This window comes from Colobus angolensis, unplaced genomic scaffold, assembly GCF_000951035.1.
Source record: "Colobus angolensis palliatus isolate OR3802 unplaced genomic scaffold, Cang.pa_1.0 Scaffold252, whole genome shotgun sequence".
Lineage (NCBI taxonomy): Eukaryota > Metazoa > Chordata > Mammalia > Primates > Cercopithecidae > Colobus > Colobus angolensis.
In genome coordinates this window covers 2,252,944-2,271,945 of record NW_012115733.1, presented here as the reverse complement: position 1 = coordinate 2,271,945, position 19,002 = coordinate 2,252,944, and the positions used below count along the sequence as shown (strand labels likewise).

The following is a 19,002-nucleotide window of genomic DNA, read 5'->3' as shown; positions in this document are numbered from 1 at the left end:
GAGGATCCCTTGAGCCCAGGAGCTGGAGGTGGCAGTGAGCCATGATTGCACCACTGTACTGCAACCTGAATGATGGTGAGACCCTATCTCTAAAAAGAAAAAGAATAATCTTGGCCCCCATGTGGCACCTCACAGCTTGGGAACAATAATTTCTTACATCTTTCCTCAGCTCCAACCACCACTCACAAGCTGTGTGGCCTCCAGTAAGGCACCCAAGCTCCTCTGGACCTCAGCTTCCCTGTCAGTACAATGGGGATAACAATAGTGCTTACTTTGTGGGGTCATCTGTGAATGTGAAATGAGTTAATAAATGGAAGGCACTTAGAAAAACCTCTGGAACCACTGAATCAACTGGATATCATTATTGATCCCTCATTCAATCCTTCAATACCCATTTAGTGTCATCTGTCCAGATGCAGGAGATACATCTGGCACATAGTGACTGCTCAGCAAGCAGTGTCACAATGAACATGTGCAATGGCCTTGAAGGCCACGTCAGGGCTTGCCCTGATCGGCAGGTTGGAGGTGCTCCAGGACCGACGCTTAGCTGTGAGTGGGGATACGGGAGGGAGGTTGGAACTGCCACTGCAGAAGGAACTCTGAACCTAGGTTCAGGTGAGAGGCTTTGAACCTGCACGTGTGGGGAGCCATGTAAGTTTCCAGGAAGGACTGCAGGTCCCACCTGGAGATGTGTTGTTCCTCCTTCAGGTACCTGGGAATGTCAGTCACGCCCCAAACCTGCTCAGCTCCCCCACACTGCTGTTCCTGTATCTGAGAGCTTCAAGTCCCCAAATGGCCTACCTAATACACAGGGAAACTGAGGCCTGGGGAGGCCCAGGGACTGAGCTAGCATTCACTTGTGGAAATAGTCTGGCATCACCTGAAGAAGTTAGAGACATACAAACCCTACACCCTCAGATTTCCCTCTGAGAGTCTGTGTGCCGATGTAGACACACACAGGAGATGTGTGCGGGAGCGAACACTGCAGTGTTGCTCCCAATAGCAAGAACCAGAAACAGCCCAAAGTCCTGTTACAGGAGAAAGTGGACACCCAGGCTGCACATGCACACCACTGAATGCTGTATGGCAGTGGAAATAAATGAACAGCTACCACTACAGGCAAACAGGACTCATAGCAACAGCTGGGAGCGACGGCATGAAGCAGAGGGACAAGAATGTGCACTCATGCCCAGTCTGCCTGGCTTACAATCCTGGTTCTCCGCTTGCCAGCTAGAACTATCATGCAAATCCTTTAACCACTCTGTGCCTCAGTTCCCTCATCTGTAAAATGGACATGGTAACAGTGTGTATCCTACAGGCCATTATGAAGATTTAAATGATTTAAAGGATTGTGGGCTGGGCACAGTGTCTCACACCTGTAATCCCAGCACTTTGGGAGGCTGAGGTGGGTGGATCACCTGAGGTCAGGAGTTTGAGAACAGCCTGGCTAACATGGTGAAACCCCGTCTCTACTAAAAACACACACACATACACACACACACACACACACACACACAAATTATCAGCCAGATGTGGTGGCAGGGGCCTGTAATCCCAGGTACTTGGAAGGCTGAGGCAGAAGAATCACTTGAACCTGGGAGGCAGAGGTTGTAGTGAGCTGAGATCGTGCCACTGTACTCCAGCCTGGGCCACAGAGACCCCGTCTCAAAAATATAAACAAACAAATATATAAAGGATTGTGAATGTAAAGGGGACAGAACAGTGCCTGACACACACAAGTGCTACATGAGTGTTAAGATAAAGCCGGCTGGGTATGGTGGCTCACACCTGTAATCACAGCACTTTGGTAGACCTAGGTGGATGGATCACCTGAGGTCAGGAGTTTGAGACCAGCCTAGCCAACATGGAGAAACCCTGTCTCTACTAAAATTACAAAAATTACCTGGGTGTGGTGGCGGGCACCTGTAATTCCAGCTACTAGGGAGGCTGAGGCAGAAGAATCGCTTCAATCCGGGAGGTGGAGGTTGCAGTGAGTCAAGATTGCGCTACTGCACTCCAGCCTGGGTGACAGAGCGAGACTCTGTCTCAAAACAAACAAACAAAAAACAAAAACAAAAAGAAAACCAGAGGCCGAGTGCAGTGGCTCATGCCTGTAATCCCAGTACTTTGAGAGGATAGGGCAGGAGGATCACTTGAGGCCAAGAGTTCAAGACCAGCATAGGCAACGTGGCGAGACCCTGCCTCTACTAAAAATTTAAAAATTAGCCAGGTGTGGTGGTATGCACCTGTAGTCCCAACTACTCAAGAGGCTGAGGGGCGGGAATACTTGAGTTTGAGGCAGCAGTGACCTATGATTACAGCACTGCACTCCAGCCTGGGCAACAGAACAAGACCCTGTCTCAAAAAAAAAGATAAATCTAGAATGTCCAGTGGGGAAAAAGTAAGTTTCCAAAGATTACATAGTGTTACGGTTTGATGACTTGTACCTCTCAAACCCAGTACTTTGGGAGGCCAAGGTGGGTGGATCCCCTGAGGTCAGGAGTTCGAGACCAGCCTGACCAACATGGTGAAACTCCATCTCTACTAAAAATACAAGAATTAGCCAGGCGTGGTGGCGGGCGCCTGTAACCCCAGCTACTCAGGAGGCTGAGGCAAGAGAATCGCGTGCATCTGGGAGGTGGAGGTTGCAGTTAGCTGAGATCGTACCATTACACGCCAGCATGGGTGACAGAGCACTACTCTGTCTCAAAAAAAAAAAAAAAAAAAGGAAATGTAATTGCCATTGTAACAGTATTAAGAGGTGAGATCTTTAAGAGGTCATCGAGCAAGCAAGAGAGAGAGAGAGAGTCTTTTTCCACCATGTGAGAACATAGTGAGGTCATCTGTAAACCAGGAAAAGAGTCCTCATCAGAAATGACCCTGCCAGACCTTGTTCTGGGAATTCTAGTCTACAGAACTGTGAGAAAATAAATTTCTGTTGTTTAAGCCAAAAAAAAAAAAAAAAAAAAAAGTAATCAAGAGGCCTCATGAATGGATTACTGCTATTATTATGAGAGCAGGGAGTGGGTTTTTCATAATAAAATGGGTTCAGCCCCTTCTCTGGCCCTCTCTTACTCTTTCCCCCCTCCACTATGGGATGACACAGCAAGAAGACCCTGGCCAGATACTGCACCTAGATCTTGGACTTCCCAGCCTCCAGAACTATAAGGAATAAATTTCTATTCTTTATAAATTACCCAGTGTCATGTATTTTGGTACAGCAGCACAAAACAGACTAAGATGTATACTTTTTTTTTTTTTTGAGACGGAGTCTCGCTTTGTCACCCAGGCTGGAGTGCAGTGGCATGTCTCGGCTCACTACAAGCTCCACCTCCGGGTTCACACCATTCTCGTGCCTCAGCCTCCTGAGTAGCTGGGACTACAGGCACCTGCCACCAAGCCTGGCTAATTTTTTGTATTTTTAGTGGAGATGGGGTTTCACCGTGTTAGTCAGGATGGTCTCTATCTCCTGACCTCATGATCCGCCCACCTTGGCCTCCCAAAGTGCTGGGATTACAGGCACGAGCCACCGTGCCCGGCCTAAGATGTATACTTTTACACAGTTCAGAAACACCAAAGATGAATCAAGATGTTTATGCTGCAGACTACTGACTTCTTGTATCCTCATATAGCTGAAAGAGGACGAGAGTCTCTGGGGTGCCTTTTAAGGCACTGATCCCATCTATGAGGGCTCTGCCCTTGTGACCTAATTACCTCCCAAAGGCCCCACCCCTAATGCCATCACATGGGGCAGTTATGATTTTGTTTTCTTTTGAGATGGAGTCTCGCCCAGGCTGGAGTGCAATGGCGCAATCTCAGCTCACTGCAACCTCTGCCTCCTCCTGGGTTCAAATGATTCTCCTGTTTCAGCCTCCCAAGTAACTGAGATTACAGGTGCACGCCACCACGCCTGGCTAATTTTTGTATTTTTAGTAGAGACAGGGTTTCACCATGTTGGCCAGGTTGGTCTTGAACTCCCGATGTCAGGTGATCCGCCCACCTCAGCCTCCCAAAGTGCTGAGATTATAGGTGTGAGCCAGTGCTCCTGGCCTCTACAAAAATTTTTTTAAAAATTAGCTGGGCATGGTGGCACACACCTGTAGTCCCAGCTACTCGGGAGGCAGGAAGATTGCTTGAGCCCAGGAGATCAAGGCTGCCGTGAGCCATGATCGTGTCCCTGCACAATCAGCCTGGGAGACAGAGTGAGACCCTGTCTCCAAAAAAAAAAAGGAAGCCTTGCTGGGCATCTAATGGGAAAATCTGTTCCCAAAAATGGAAATCAGCTAGATTGGCCAAAGCACTAGATGAACAAATGTATTTAGTGTGGTTCTGTGTGCACATGGTAGGGGGTGTGCGGCAAGCGGGAGTTGTCAACTGGCAGTCTTTAGCAGTGGCTACACGAAGGCTTCTCATGATTTCCACTTTAGTCAGAACAAAAGCCACAGTAGTTCCAGTGGACTGACCTTACAGCACTACAGGATCTCCCTGACCTGATCTCCTACCACCTTCTCCCTCACTTACTCCCCTGCAGCCACACCAGCCTCCCGGCCGTTCCTCACACACACTAGCAACAGTGCTACCACAGGGCCTTTGCACTTCATTTCCCTTGCCTAGACTGCTTTCCCCAGATAGCTGCATGCCTGTCCCTTACTTCCTTAATACCTTTGCTTAATGTCACCTTCTCCCTAAGGCTTTCCGTGGCCACCCTATTAATACTGCCCCTTTCCCCCATGGTTCTTGGCTTCTTGTAACATCCTCCATCACTTACTTCTGCTTATTGCTCACTGTCTCAGCATCAGTGGAATGTCAGCCCCACAAGGGCAAGGATCTTTGTTTTGTTTGTAGCTCCATACTCGGTACCCAGGATGCTGCCTGGAATATAGTAGGATCTTGATATTAAGTGATTTAGTCCATATGGTTCCCCTAGCATGCAGGATGGTATTTGGCATTCAGTAGGGGCTCAAGAGATGTTTGTTGAATGAATTGGGGTGATAGAGGACTTGGTGAGGACCCACCCCTACTTAGATAGCTTTAGAAGCTGTTGGATACTTCATCCCTCTGCATGGTGCTACAGACATGGAGATGAAGAGGCAGCCTCAGTGTGGGAGTAGACGGGAGCATTCTCTTGACTGAGGAAGGAATGTTAGAAAAGAAAGCTGAGGCCGGGCATGGTGGCTTAGCTCTTTGGGAGGCCGAGGTGGGCAGATCACGAGGTCAGGAGTTTGAGATCAGCCTGACCAACATGGTGAAACCCCATCTCTACTAAAAACACAAAAATTAGCCAGGCATGGTGGCACGCGCCTGTAATCCCAGCTACTGAAGAGGCTGAGGCAGGAGAATAACTTGAACCCGGGAGGTGGAGGTTGCAGTGAGCTGAGATCATGCCACTGCATTCCAGCCTGGGCGATAGAGCAAGACTCCGTCTCAAAAAAAAAGAGCTGAGGCCGGGTACGGTGGCTCATGCCTACAATTCCAGCACTTTGGAAGGCCAAGATGGGAAGATCACTTGAGTCCAGGAGTTCAAGACCAGCCTGAGCAATATAGTGAGATCTTGTCTCTATTATATTTAAAATAAAAAATTATTTTAAAAAATTAAAAAAAAAAAAAAAGAGCTGACCTGTCCATATCTGCCACCAAACACAGCCCCGGCAGCAACCCCCATCACCTCAATAATTGACTTCTCTCCAAAAGGCAAAGAAACTGCTTCCTGAGTCTGCTGCTACAAATTCAAGGCTTGGTGTCTGGACACTTTTTAACAGAAGCAGCCCCCTGCTGTGGAAACTTCTGGAGGCTTGGCAGAAGAGGCAGATGCCTTTTAATCTACATCTTGCTCAATCTCTGTGATGTGAAAAAAGCCAGTCTGGACAAATTGTACAGGTCACAGTCCCCAGCTTCTGAGGGGCCTGTAGAGAATTCTTGGGCTCACAGAAGCCGTTGCTGCAGTAACCACTGCTGCAAGAGCAACTTTGGCAGCAGGCAGGTGCCAGGCAGCAAGCTGAGAGAACACTGCACATATTCAAAGCGTCTTCAGATACAAGGCTTTGTTTGTGCACAGTGAACAAGGGGCAGATTGGGAAAGCCTCCTTATATTGTCCACATTTCCCTGAATGTAAGGAACCCTGTCCTCAAAATGGGGATCAGCAGGGCTCCTTTCAAGGCAAAGCAGAAAAAGCCCCAGTGCCTTGTCAGGGGAGACCAGGAGCTCTGGCTGGAGCTAGGTGTTCTGGACAAAGGGCCATATTCAAGAACTTTGGGCCCCATTTTCAAGCGTAGGCTTAGGAGAAAGATGAATTCCAGGAAATCAGAAGCTGATGAGATATCTACTTTAGCATAAGATGGAAGGTGTCTGAAATGGCCGGGTTATGTGGTGTTACAGGCAGAGACAGAGCCCCAGTGCCATTCCCTGGGGAGCTTTAGCCCTTCTCAAAGGTGCTACCAAGGCTGGTTTATTATGATTGGAGAATGCAGGAGGCCTCCTTGACAGAGTGAAGTGCATAAAGCATAGGAAACGGACTGCTGGACATGAGAAGTTGGGAACATCCTCCCTATGATTAAAAAAATACAAACCAGAGACCAGGCGCAGTGGCTCAGTGCCTCCAGTGCCTATAATCCCAGCACTTTGCGAGGCTGAGACGGGAAGATCGCTTGAGCTCAGGAGGTCAATGCTGCTGTGAGCTATGATTGCACCACTGCACTCCAGTCTGGGCAACAGAGGAACACCCCAGGCTCAGCATATTCTCTGGGGGTCCTGCTCTAAACTGAGAGTGAAAGCATACTCTGCTGCTAGTTGCTAGAGTTCTTGCTCAGGAAGTTGTTCAGAGATATAATATTTCAGATTCCACAGCAGCTAAAGATTTTTTTTTTTAGACAGAGTCTAACTGTCCCCCGGACTGGAGTACAGTGGTGCGATCTGGGCTCACTGCAACCTTTGCCTCCTGGGTTCAAGCGATTCTCTTGCCGTAGCCTCCTGAGTAGCTAGGATTATAGGTATGCAGCATCACATCTTGATAATTTTTTGCATTTTTGTACTTTTAGTAGAGACAGTGTTTCACCTTGTTGGCCAGTCTGGTCTTGAACCTCTGGGCTCAAGCGATCCACCCACCTCAGCCACCTAAAGTGTTAGGATTACAGGCATGCACCATTGTGCCGAAGCTCATAGTTTCTATATTCCAAGAGTGAGCTCACAATCAAATGAGTCTTTTAACTTGTCCTGTACCCTGAGCAGAAAAGCAAGGCTGAAAAATGAAATGGTTCCCACCTCAGTCAACTCAGTTCCCACCTTAACTCGCAGCTCATCATACCACTTATGATTTCATCTTTCTATTAAGTACTTGAAATGGTTTTATTATACCCTAAATTTTGGTAAACCTTGGGTTTGTTTCTAGCTTCCCTACTGGTTTACCCATCCCTTTCCCTTGTCCTTGTCCCAGGACTGCACCAGAAGTAGAGGATGGAACAATGATCTTCCCACCTTCTTGAAGGCAACTTTCTCATATGGTACAGAACTGGTACCAGCCTGGGGGATGGGAGGAGTCCCATGGGTCAGTCATCATCTGTGTCACTAGGGCCCATGTACTGGCAGATGGCATCGTAGTGAAGCTCCACCACCTGATTTTCTCTTGGCAGCTGCACCAAAGCCCGGCTCCGTGCTCTGTCCCGGCTCAGCAAATGTCCCACCTGGAACAGAGGTGAAGTAGAATCAACAAGGCCAGCCTAGACCCTGGGACAGGCCCTGAACGACCCACAAACCTCTACTGCCAGGTCTGAGACTCACCCTTCCAGCCTGTGGGCCCAGCACGACCATCACACGGTCACCCTCTGCCTTGGGAACCAGGGTCTCCAGCATGTCTTCCCTCAGGCCTACAGATAAGGGAGAGGGGAGTGAGGCCCACAGCAAGGACCAGCCCAGCCAGCGTCCTGTCAGAAGGGCCTTTCCTGGCCAGGCGTGGTGGCTCACACCTGTAGTCCCAGCACTTTGGGAGGCTGAGGTGGGAGGATCGCTTGAGCCCAGGAGTTCGAGACCAACCTGGGCAAGATGGTCAGACCTCGTCTCTACAATTTTTCTTTTTTTTTTGTTTTTTGAGACCAAATTTGGCTCTTGTTGCCCAGGCTGGAGTGCAATGGTATGATCTCGGCTCAAGGCAACCTCCACCTCCTGGGTTTAAACGATTCTCCTGCCTCAGCCTCCTGAGTAGCTGGGATTACAGGCGCCCACTACTGTGCTTGGCTGATTTTGTATTTTTAGTACAGACGGGGTTTCGACATGTTGGTCAGGCTGGTCTCGAACTCCTGACCTTAGGTGATCCACCCTCCTCGGCCTCCCAAAGTGCTGGGATTACGGGCATGAGCCACTGCACCCAGCCTACAAAAATTTTAAAATTAGCCAGGCGTGGTGGTGAGTGTCTGCAGTCCCAGCTACTCAGGAGGATGAGGTGAGAGGATGGCTTGAAACCAGGAATTTGAGGTGGCAGTGATCCATGATGGTGTCACAGCACTCCAACTCATGCCTGTAATCCCAGCACTTTGGGAGGCTGAGGCAGGCGGATCACAAGGTCAGGAGTTTGAGATCAGCCTGGTCAATATGGTGAAAACCTGTCTATTAAAAATACAAAAATTAGCTGGGTGTGGTGGTGGGCACCTGTAGTCCCAGCTACTCAGGAGGTTGAGGCAGAAGAATTGTTTGAATCCAGGAGGTAGAGGTTGCAGTGAGCCGAGATCGCGCCACTGCACTCTAGCCTGGGTGACAGAGCAAAACTGTGTCTCAAAAAAACAAAAAACAAAAAAAAAAAGAAGGGCCTTTCCTGTATTCCCTGGAGCCACTCTACACCCTGTTGACAGATGGAGTCCCACCACATCCATTTCACAGATGAAGAAGCCTAAGGAGTAGTTTACAAAAATCACTGTAATAAAAGGAGCATGTCTATATGGTGGTGGTGATAACAACAGGCACTTTTTATTGTGGCCATGTTTTAACCCCTGCCCTGCACTGAGAGCTCACTACACATCCCTTCACTAAGGCACCAATCACAAGAGGAAGAAATAGTAATTTCCATGCTAATTTGAGAGACCGGAGGCTGGGTGCAGTGGCTCACGCTTGTAATCCCAGCACTTTGGGAGGCCGAGGCGGGAGGATTGCTTGAGGTCAGGAGTTCAAGACCAGCATGGCCAACATGGTGAAACTCCATCTCTACTAAAAGCACAAAAATTGGCCAGGTGTGGTGACGCTCGCCTGTAATCCCAGCTACTCGGGAGGCTGAGGCAGAAGAATTGCTTGAACCTGGGAGGTGGAGGTTGCAGTGAGCCGAGATCACGCCACTGAACTCCAGCCTTGGTGATAGAGCCAGGCTTTGTCCCCCCAAAAAAAAGAAAGAAAGAAAAAGAAAACTTGACAGACTGGGAGAGTGGAGTGAGGCTCAAGATAACCACCATCATGGAAGTGTCTAATGTTCTATAAGAGGATGCTAGGCCTTGCAAAATACCTGAACTCTGCCCAACCTCCCAGCTTTGCCTGGGCCAGGCTCTGGGCCTAAGACACTCTTCTTGATCAACCTCCAGCTGCCATCACTCAAACTCACCTTCCAGGACTCGGCCTTCATCTGTCCGACATACACAGGTATCTGGGCTTAGGACATCTTCAATTATCATCTGGGGATACAGGTCAGGGGGATGTGAGATTTTAGAGAGGTAGGTGGGCCCAGTCCCTGGGGGGAGAAGGGGACTCAAGCTCCAGGGTTCCCACCTTGGTGTTGTAATATTGGCCTCCTTTGTACATCTTGTCCACAAACCGCACGCGCAGGTCCCTGTGCAACCAGTGCTGACTCCTGGGGGCTGCTTTCTCACTCTTGGCTGCAGGCCCATCCAGTCTGTGGAGAAGGTCCGAGCATCAGGCTTAGCTCTTCATCAGATGCACTTTACAGTTGCCCTCCCTTTGCCTATGCTATGAAACCCACCCACAATACAGTTCCCAGTTCCTTCTATGAGCCTGCCTTGCCTTGGAAGCCTTCCCTGGCTGCTCGAGCCTACCCATAGCCCTGCCCTCTTGACCCCTCCCATATGCTCAGAGTCCCACCGGTCTGGAAGCTGTTTCCGCTTCCTCTCTGAGTTGTCCTGCTGGACGTGGAGTTCTTGATTCCGGAGGGTCTTCCGTGATGAGGCAGTTCCGTTCTGTTGCCCTGGGGAAGGAAGTTTTGCTCACCTGGCCTGTTCAAGAGGTTATGAGAACCAGGACAGAGCCTCAGTGTCTCACTGCCCTTTCCTTCCAAGGCCATGTCTCAGCCTAGAGCCACCTCCCACCTGCCAAAGTACCCCTCTCACCCCTCATGCATTTGCTAGTAGAATGCCTCTCCCCGACCTCTCAACCATTTCAGCTTCCTTCAGGAACTCTCCCATAGCTGACCTAGCCCACACCAACAATGCTCACCTAGTGTCGACTAGAGATTCCCGGAAAGCTCTGTCTGTACCCATCTGCCAAACTGCCCCATCCTACTGAAATGCCTTCGCCTGTGCTGTTCTGTCTGCCTAGAATTCCTTCCTTCTTGGTCACACCCTAATCCTAGCAGTTCTCACTCCCTAGTAAAAGAGAGGTTCATCACCCCAAATGGACAAAGATCTCGAGGGTAGGAATTGCTTTCTGCACCTGTTTCTTCCCACTCAGAGACAGGCTACAGACCCAGGGGTACGACATCGACCTTTCTCCAATCAAATGGAATAAGTCACTTATGTCCATTCTCACCTCCTGACCTCTGATTGGAAGTCATACCTGCAAGGCACACTGCTGCCCCTCCCTGCTACAGATCTAAAACTACCCCATGAGCCAGGCCCTGCCACCCCTAGGAATGCGTCGTCAACTCCCCTAGCTCTACAAGAGGCTCACTCACTGAGGTCCAAGGTGTTCTTATTAAACTCCTGCTGGGAGACAGGCCGCAGGCAGTACTCACTAACAGTCACCACCCGGCTCCCCACAGCCAGACGAACCATGGCCCGAACATTGTCAGGATCGAGGCCTTCCACCTAAAGTGTTGAGGGGAAGAAGTCAGGTAGGGGTTGTGGACTCCACCCACATTCCTAGGACCAAGATGTCAATCCCTTACCTCTAAGAGGCCTGCTTCCTCTGTCTCCCCAACCAGACTCTGACCCCTAAGAAGTGGGACCAGGTCTGGTTCCTGTGTCTCCCTCAGCTGACTGTGGGGCTTCCTTGGATCCTTTAAGCATTTAATCCTCAGGGACTTGTGGCATATGGCACTCTCTTCCTTTTAGCTGGGAACTGAGGCTCACGAAGGCCAGCAAGTGGTCCCAGGTTACTGAGTGAGGCAGTGGGCCAAGCAGACCTAAAAGACTAGGACTCCCAGCCTTTCTACCTCAAACCCAATTATTCCTCCATCTGACCCTCGGATCAACCTTCCCTGCTGCCTGTTTTGGGCTCCTGGGATATCTTGGTTCCTTACCTTCCCATAGAGGCCTCGGTGAGGGCCAGAAAGAACCACCACAGCTCCTCCTGGCACCAGCCATTGAGGCTGATCTTCCTTATCCTTCTCTTGCTCCTCATCTGGCCTTGGCATGTGGGAGGGGCCGGTGGGGGTCAAGGCCTGGGCCTCAGTCAGGTTGGCACCCAGCCCTAACCCCTTGGGCCTCAGTGAGTTGACACGGGGCTTCACTACTCTGCAGGGAGAATATGGGTTTGTTGGAGAGGATGCAATAGTCTTCAACACCTTATTTACCTCCTCTCCCTGCCCAAACCCCCACCCCCACCACTGACATTTTCTTTTCTTTTCTTTTCTTTTTTTTTTTGGAGACGGAGTTTTGCTCTTGCCATCCAGGGTGGAGTACAATGGCTCGATCTCGGCTCAATGCAACCTCCGCCTCCTGGGTTCAAGCGACTCTCCTGCCTCAGCCTCCCGAGTTGCTGGGGTTACAGGAGCATGCCACCATGCCCAGCTAATTTTTGTATTTTTAGTAGAGACAGGGTTTCACCATGTTGGTCAGGCTGGTCTCGAACTCCTGACCTCAGCTGATCCGCCCTCTTTGGCCTCCCATAGTGCTAGGATTACAGGTGTGAGTCACCGTGTCTGGCCCCCATCGATATTTTCAAGGTTGCCCTTTCCGATCTCATATTAGGACTGTTTTTGACCTACAGAAACAGCAATTTCATTTGGTTCAACCTAATAACATGCGGCATATACCATCTATTACACGATATCTACAGTGAGATCAGAGGCAGATCACTGTAACCAAATATATACTATTTCTACAGGGGAAATCATATGAATATTCACACCAAGCAGGAGAAATGGACTATAAATACTCAACATGGTTGGGCACGGTGGCTCATGCCTGTAATCCCAGCACTTTGGGAGACCGAGGTTGGCAGATCACCTAAGGTCAGGAGTTCAAGACCAGCCTGGCCAACATGGGGAAACCTCATCTCTACTAAACATACAAAAATTAACCAGGCGTGCTGGTGCATTCCTGTAATCTCAGCTACTCAGGAGGCTGAGGCAGAAGAATCACTTGAACTCGGGAGGTATAGGTTGCAGCGAGCTGAGACTGCGCCACTGCATCCCAGCCTGGGTGACAGACAGAGACTCCATCTCAAAAAAAAAAAAAAAAAAAATCAACGCCAATTCAGGTCATAGTTGGCTGCCAATGGGTTATGAAAAAAAATGTTTGGGCCGGGCGCGGTGGCTCAAGCCTGTAATCCCAGCACTTTGGGAGGCTGAGACGGGCGGATCACGAGGTCAGGAGATGGAGACCATCCTGGCTAACACGGTGAAACCCCGTCTCTACTAAAAATAATACAAAAAGCTAGCTGGGCGAGGTGGCGGGCGCCTGTAGTCCCAGCTACACGGGAGGCTGAGGCAGGAGAATGGCGTAAACCCGGCAGGCGGAGCTTGCAGTGAGCTGAGATGTGGCCACTGCACTCCAGCCCGGGTGACAGAGCGAGACTCCGTCTCAAAAAAAAAAAAGTTTGGTTTTCAGAATTCTTGAGTTTGCAATTGCGAAGAAAGGGTTGTAAGTCTGCATGACAATAGCAAATGTTTAGTCTACGCTTTCTTGGGGTCAGGGCCTACTGTATGTGCTTTACGTATATAATTTCTTTATCTTTTTTGTTTTTTTTTTTGAGATGGAGTCTCACTCTGTCGCCCAGGCTGGAATGCAGTGGCGCGATTTCGGTTCACTGCAAGCTCCGCCTGCCGGGTTCACGCCATTCTCCTGCCTCAGCCTCCTGAGTAGCTGGGACTACAGGCGCACGCCACCTTGCCCGGCTAGTTTTTTGTATTTTTTAGTAGAGAGGGGGTTTCACCGTGTTAGCCAGGATGGTCTCGATCTCCTGACCTCGCGATCTGCCCGTCTCAGCCTCCCAAAGTGCTGGGATTACAGGCTTGATCCACCACGCCTGGCCTAATTTCTATTCTTAAAATTAATTAATCTTTTGTAGAGATGGGGCCTCCCTATGTTGCCCAGGCCAGTCTCAAACTCCTGGGGTTAAGTGATCCTCCTGCCTCAGTCTCCCGAAGTGCTGGGATTACAGGCATGAGCCACTACCTGGCCTATGTGTATAATTTCATTTAACTCTCACAACAGACCTGTGAAGTCAGTACTATTACCTCCATTTTTCAGATGAAGAAATTGGTGTCCCTAGAGGCAGACTTTATATAAATGGGATTCTATTAGAGTTTCAAAGGGCAAATGGGAGTTTAAAACAGTAGTGGAAGGGGCTACTGAATTAGTTAGGGCGATAATGTATCCTCCCTCTCTGCCTGGAGTGGTTCTGGTTTGGCAGTGACTGTGGGTATCTTGATTGCAGCCTGATCTGTCTGTCCCCTCGCCCCTATCCCAGAACTCACTGATTGAAGGTGCGGCCGATGCCCTCGCCAGGTTTCCAGCCCATGCCCCGCAGCATGGCCAGCCCATAGGCCTCCACAGGGACCGCCTCATAATTAGCCTCCTCTGGCACCTACAGGTTCAGGTAGAGGAAGGAGGGTCAGGCTTTGCTTACACTGGGTCCTCTGTTTGAAGTGCACTTGCTGCCACCCACTGGGAGACCTGCTACGCATCTTTTCCAATCAGCTCAAGGGTGTTTTGATTTCCTCTTTCCATCCCTCACTGTACTCCTCCGTGTTCAGTCCTTCAACAAATAGAAAGCACCTAGTCTATGGCAAGTACTGTTCTAGGTACTGGAGATGAAGCTGTGAACCAAACAGACAAAAACCCCTACCCTTGCAGAGCTTCTGATCTAGTTGTGGAGACATACTATAAATAAAACCCAGAAAACATGATATGTCAGGTGGTGACGTAAAGAACAAGAAAGCAGGGTAAGAAGATGCAGAGGGATGGAGAGGGAGTGCCTCTGGGTTGACATTTAAGCAGAGATCAGGAAATGATAGCAGAGGGAGCCATGAGGATATGAGAAGAAAGTGTCCCGAGCTGAAAGCACAGTAACAGCAAAGGCCCTGAAGCTGGACAAGGCTTGGTATGTGTGAGGGATAAAAGTCACCATGACTGAAATGGAGATAGTGAGAGTAGAGAGCAGAGAAGGGTGGGGAAGAGATCAAATCAGGAGAGCTGGGCAGGAGTCAGAGGACCCTGAGCCAGGTGGGAGCCATAGGAGGGACCAGTGCGGAAATTACTCTAATAGTCCAGATGAGAGATGCTGGTGGCTCAGCCCTTTGCAGTGGTATTGGTGGTGGTGAGAAGTGGTCAGTTCTGGGTGTCATTTTGAAAAAAGATGAAGGATTGTGCTGGCAAACTGTATGGGACATGAAATAAAGAGGGGAATTGAGGATGACTCCAAGGTTTTCTTTCTTTCTTTTTTTTTCTTGAGATGAAGTCTTGCTCTGTTGCCCAGGCTGGAGTGCAGTTGCACAATATCAGCTCACTGCTACATCAGTCTCCTGGTTTCAAGCGATTCTCCTGCCTCAGCCTCCTGAGTAGCTGTGATTACAGGCATGTTCCACCATGCCCGGCTAATTTTTGTATTTTTACTAGCGATGGGGTTTCGCCATGTTGGTCAGGCTGGTCTCGAACTCCTGATCTCAGGTGATCCGCCCACCTCAGCCTCCCAAAGTGTTGGGATTACAGGCTCGGCCGACTCCAAGATTTTTATGCTGAGTGAGAGGAAGGATGGATGGAATTTTTGGTCACCTGATATGTATAAAGCTGCAGGAGGAGGTTTATAGAGGGAAAAATTAGAGGAATGAGGTTAAAGCTGGAACAGGATGAAAGGATGAAGAGGGAAGTGAGGGTCTTTTTTTTCTTTAAAGATAAAGGAGCTGGGCACAGTGGATCCTGCCTGTAATCCCAGCACTTTGGGAGGCCGAGGTGGGTAGATCACCTGAAGTCAGGAGTTCAAGACCAGCCTGACCAACGTGGCAAAACCTCGTTTCTACTAAAAATACAAAAACTAGCCAGGCGTTGGTGACACCTGTCTGTAATCCCAGCTACTTGGGAGGCTGAGGCAGGAGAATCGCTTGATCCTGGGAGTGGGAGGTTGCAGTGAGCCGAGATCGTATCACTTCACTCTAGCCTGGGCCACAGGGCAAGACTCTGTCTCAAAAAACAAAAAACAAACAAACAAAAAAAAGTTGAAGGAAATCAGAGCACATCTGAAGGCTGAAGAGAACAGTTCAGTTGAAAGAGAGTGTTCTGGGGCTGTAGGAGAACTAGACTCCAAAGAAGCAATGCAAGAAATTTATGAAAGAAGAGGTGAAAAGTCAGGTCTGTGGGTATGAAAGACAGACTTGGTTACTCCTGTAGACACGCCTCTCACATCTCCTCTTGTCACCTCCCATCATCACTCCTTCCCATTCACTCCAGACACACCACAGGTTGCCTCACTGATGGACACACACCACATCGATTTTCTGCCACTATGCCATTGCTTGGGCTGTTACTACCAACAAGAGCACTCACTCTGTTCTTCCCTCTCACTAAACCCTACTTATCCTTCCAGACCACTCTGGTCTAAGTCCCCAGCATCTCTAGCCTGGACTACTCATCCCCTTGTTTCCACCTTCACTAATGAGTCTGTTCACAGCAGCCAGAGGGATGCTGTCAAATCATAAATCATATTTCATCTATGCTCAGGGCTTGCCCAGGCTCTCACCTCACTCAGAGTAAAAGCCAAAGTCCTCACAATGGCCTACAAGGCCCTGCCTTGTCTAGCACCCCCATCTCCTTTCTGACTTCGTCTACTATCCCTTCCCCTCACTCATTCCACTTCAGTCACACTGGTCTCCTTGGTGTTCCGCAAACACTCTAGGCAGTGTCTACCTTCAGGGCCTTTACATTTCCTGTTCCCTTTGCTGCACACCTCGTTCAGATAATCCTAGGATTCAAGTATGTTTTTAGCATCCAGATATCCAGATTCATTTGGTAATGCTTCCAAAAAGGATGATAGGAGAAAGGACAGGTGGCGGGCCTCTAGCACACACAGACTTTCCCTGCTATGTGCAGGGACACAGCCTGGCAGACAGGGCAAAGAAAGGCTGGGGCAGGAGGGGGACAAGGGGCCAGCTCACTGTCTCTGCCCGGGGTTCGCTGTCTGCCCCTTCCCCGCTGGGGGTGCATCCTTTCTGGATCATGGGGATAGCGAGCGTGGGGTCGACACCCGCATTCTCTCTCTCTTCCAGAGACTTCTTGGATTCTAAGGGAAGAATAGGAGGGAGCAATGAAGTCCCACTCTATCCTTCCACCTTCTTCATCTTCTTCCTTCACTGGGGAAGGGTAAAGGGACATCACTCACCCTCAATGAGCTCCTTCACAGCCTGGGACAGCACCCCATCTGCCAAGGCCTCAGTATCTGTGGATGGCCCAGGAGGCCGGGCTGGTGGCTGCCTGCGATGGCCATTCTGGATCAAAGGGATGACGAGTTCCTTGGGGGCTTCCTGGGGCTTCACACTGATGTGGACACAGAGGGGTGGGGTTGGGAGAATGGCAGTGTCAGTGGGTCACACTCCTTTATTCAGAGAAAACACGAGAGCCAAACTCACCCCAGCCCCACAGACCATGCCTTCTCTACTCCATGTCTGGATCTCCTGTACCTCTCTGATAGTGCATTCTTTGGATTATCTCCCCCAGTGCCCCCAACTCGTAAATGTCAGTGCCTTCGAGAAATAAGTCCTGGACTCTCTGTTTAACTCAAGACCGGCTTCCACAATGGCCCACAAATCACTGTCTTCAGCCTAGACCCTCCCCAGCTCCCAAACAGCTTCCTAGATGCCTGATTCTCTTCTGGAAATCCCTCCCTCAGACTCTCCTCTCCTCATTAAGCTGATGGTGGCCTCCATCAACCTGAATCTGCCGCTCCATCCCGTTCCCCATATCGGAGAAGCCCCACCACTTCAGCTGAGACACTAGCAGGTCCTGTCATTTTCTCATTCTTTCCTTCTCCCAGAACGCACACACCTCAGTGTCTTCAAGTCCTAGACACTTCTCAGTAATACATCCTCTCTTCGCAATTCCCACGGCTATCAGGCCCAATTTCCCCACCCCTCCTATAAACTCCCGCCTTCTGGCCTCCACGAATTTACTCAGGCTGTGCTTCAGGCTTAACAGGTCACTGTCACCAAGACAAACGACTGAGTGAGATTCCTCCCTCCCGCTTACGCCCACCGCAGCGATTTCCAAGGTGTGAAAGACCCGGCGCGTCACCTCTGCAGCTCCCTCCCTTCCACGATTTTCAAGAAATCGTTCTCCTCCGGAGATGGCCTCGCGCCGTCTCCCGAGTCGGCCAGCCGCCTCCGTGCGGACGTGCGAGTGAAGCTGAATGAAATTGGGGCAGTGGAAGCAGCCGTCAGCGGCAAAACACCCTCTTCGGAGTCAGCCATCTTGCCCCTTTTCCCAGGCCCGCGCGCTGCTTGCTGGGAAATTTAGTTTGGGTTCAGATCGCTAGGGGCCGGCCAAAGTCCGTAAAAACTACCTTGCCATCAACCACTGTGGCACCGGCGGGAGGGGGCGGTAAGGGGCCGTGGGAAGTAATTGTCGCTCTTTCAAACGTCGTGGGAGTGCGTCGCGCCAAGTGCACAGGGAAATGTAGTTTTTTTTTTTTTTTTTTTTTAAAGATGGAGTCTTGCTCTGTTGCCCAGGCTGGAATGCAGTGGCGTGATCTCGGCTCACTGCAACCGCTGCCTCCCGGGTTCAAGCGATTCTCCTGCTGCAGTCTCCCGAGTAGCTGAGGCTACAGGCATGTGCCACCACGCCAGGCTAATTTTTGTATTTTTAGTAGAGACGAGGTTTCACCGTGTTAGCCAGGATAGTCTCTATCTCCTGACCTCGTGATCCGCCTGCCTCGGCCTCCCACAGTGCTAGGATTACAGGCGTAAGCCACCACGCCCGGCCGGAAATGTAGCTTTTAGCGAGGTAGGCATAGTGGAAGGTGGATTCATTCTTGCCAGGCATTGATTCCTTCGTGTAGGCGTTTGACAAGTATTTATGGAGCGCCTACTGTGTGCCCTATTCATGTGGGAAGTGTTGATGAAGTAAATCATTTAGAAATAATCAGCCGGGTGTGGTGGCGTGCACCTGTAGTTTCATTTACCCCGCAGGCTGAGGCAGGAGGATGGCCTGAGGCCTGGGAGTTCGAGGCTGCATTTAGCTCTTATCGCGCCACTGCATTCCAGCCTGGGTGACAGAGCGAGACCCCGTCTCTAAAAAAGAAAAAGGCAGGGGCGGGGGCGGGGGAAGGAGTGTCAGTTGTCTACAATAATAAATAATAGACATAAAAAAAGTGCCTACTGGCCGGGCGTGGTAGCTTATGCCTGTAATCTCAGCATTTTGGGAGGCCTAGGCTGGTGGATCACCTGAGGTCAGGACTTTGAGACCAGCCTGACTCATATGGTGAAACCCTGTCTCTACTAAAAATACAAAAATTAGCCTGGCTGGTAGTGGCACCTGTAGTCCCAGCTACTCAGGAGGCTGAGACAGGAGGATTGCTTGAACCCGGGAGGCAGAGTTTGCAGTAAGCCGAGATCCTGCCACTGCACTCCAACCTGGGCGACAGAGCGG

The 19,002-nt window shown here is 50.1% G+C and overlaps 1 protein-coding gene across 1 annotated transcript; it reads right to left on the bottom strand.

Moving 5' to 3' along the window:
* Positions 1-7,317: 7,317 nt before the first annotated feature.
* GPKOW (G patch domain and KOW motifs) lies at positions 7,318-17,904 on the bottom strand. The gene is made up of 11 exons (XM_011946671.1): positions 17,650-17,904; positions 16,742-16,896; positions 16,518-16,642; positions 13,845-13,954; positions 11,445-11,658; positions 10,878-11,010; positions 10,070-10,172; positions 9,740-9,863; positions 9,576-9,645; positions 7,775-7,860; positions 7,318-7,677 (listed from the first exon to the last, which is right to left on the bottom strand). The coding sequence occupies exons 1-11, from the start codon at positions 17,823-17,825 to the stop codon at positions 7,543-7,545; spliced, it is 1,431 nt and encodes a 476-aa protein (XP_011802061.1). The 5' UTR covers positions 17,826-17,904; the 3' UTR covers positions 7,318-7,542.
* Positions 17,905-19,002: the final 1,098 nt, after the last annotated feature.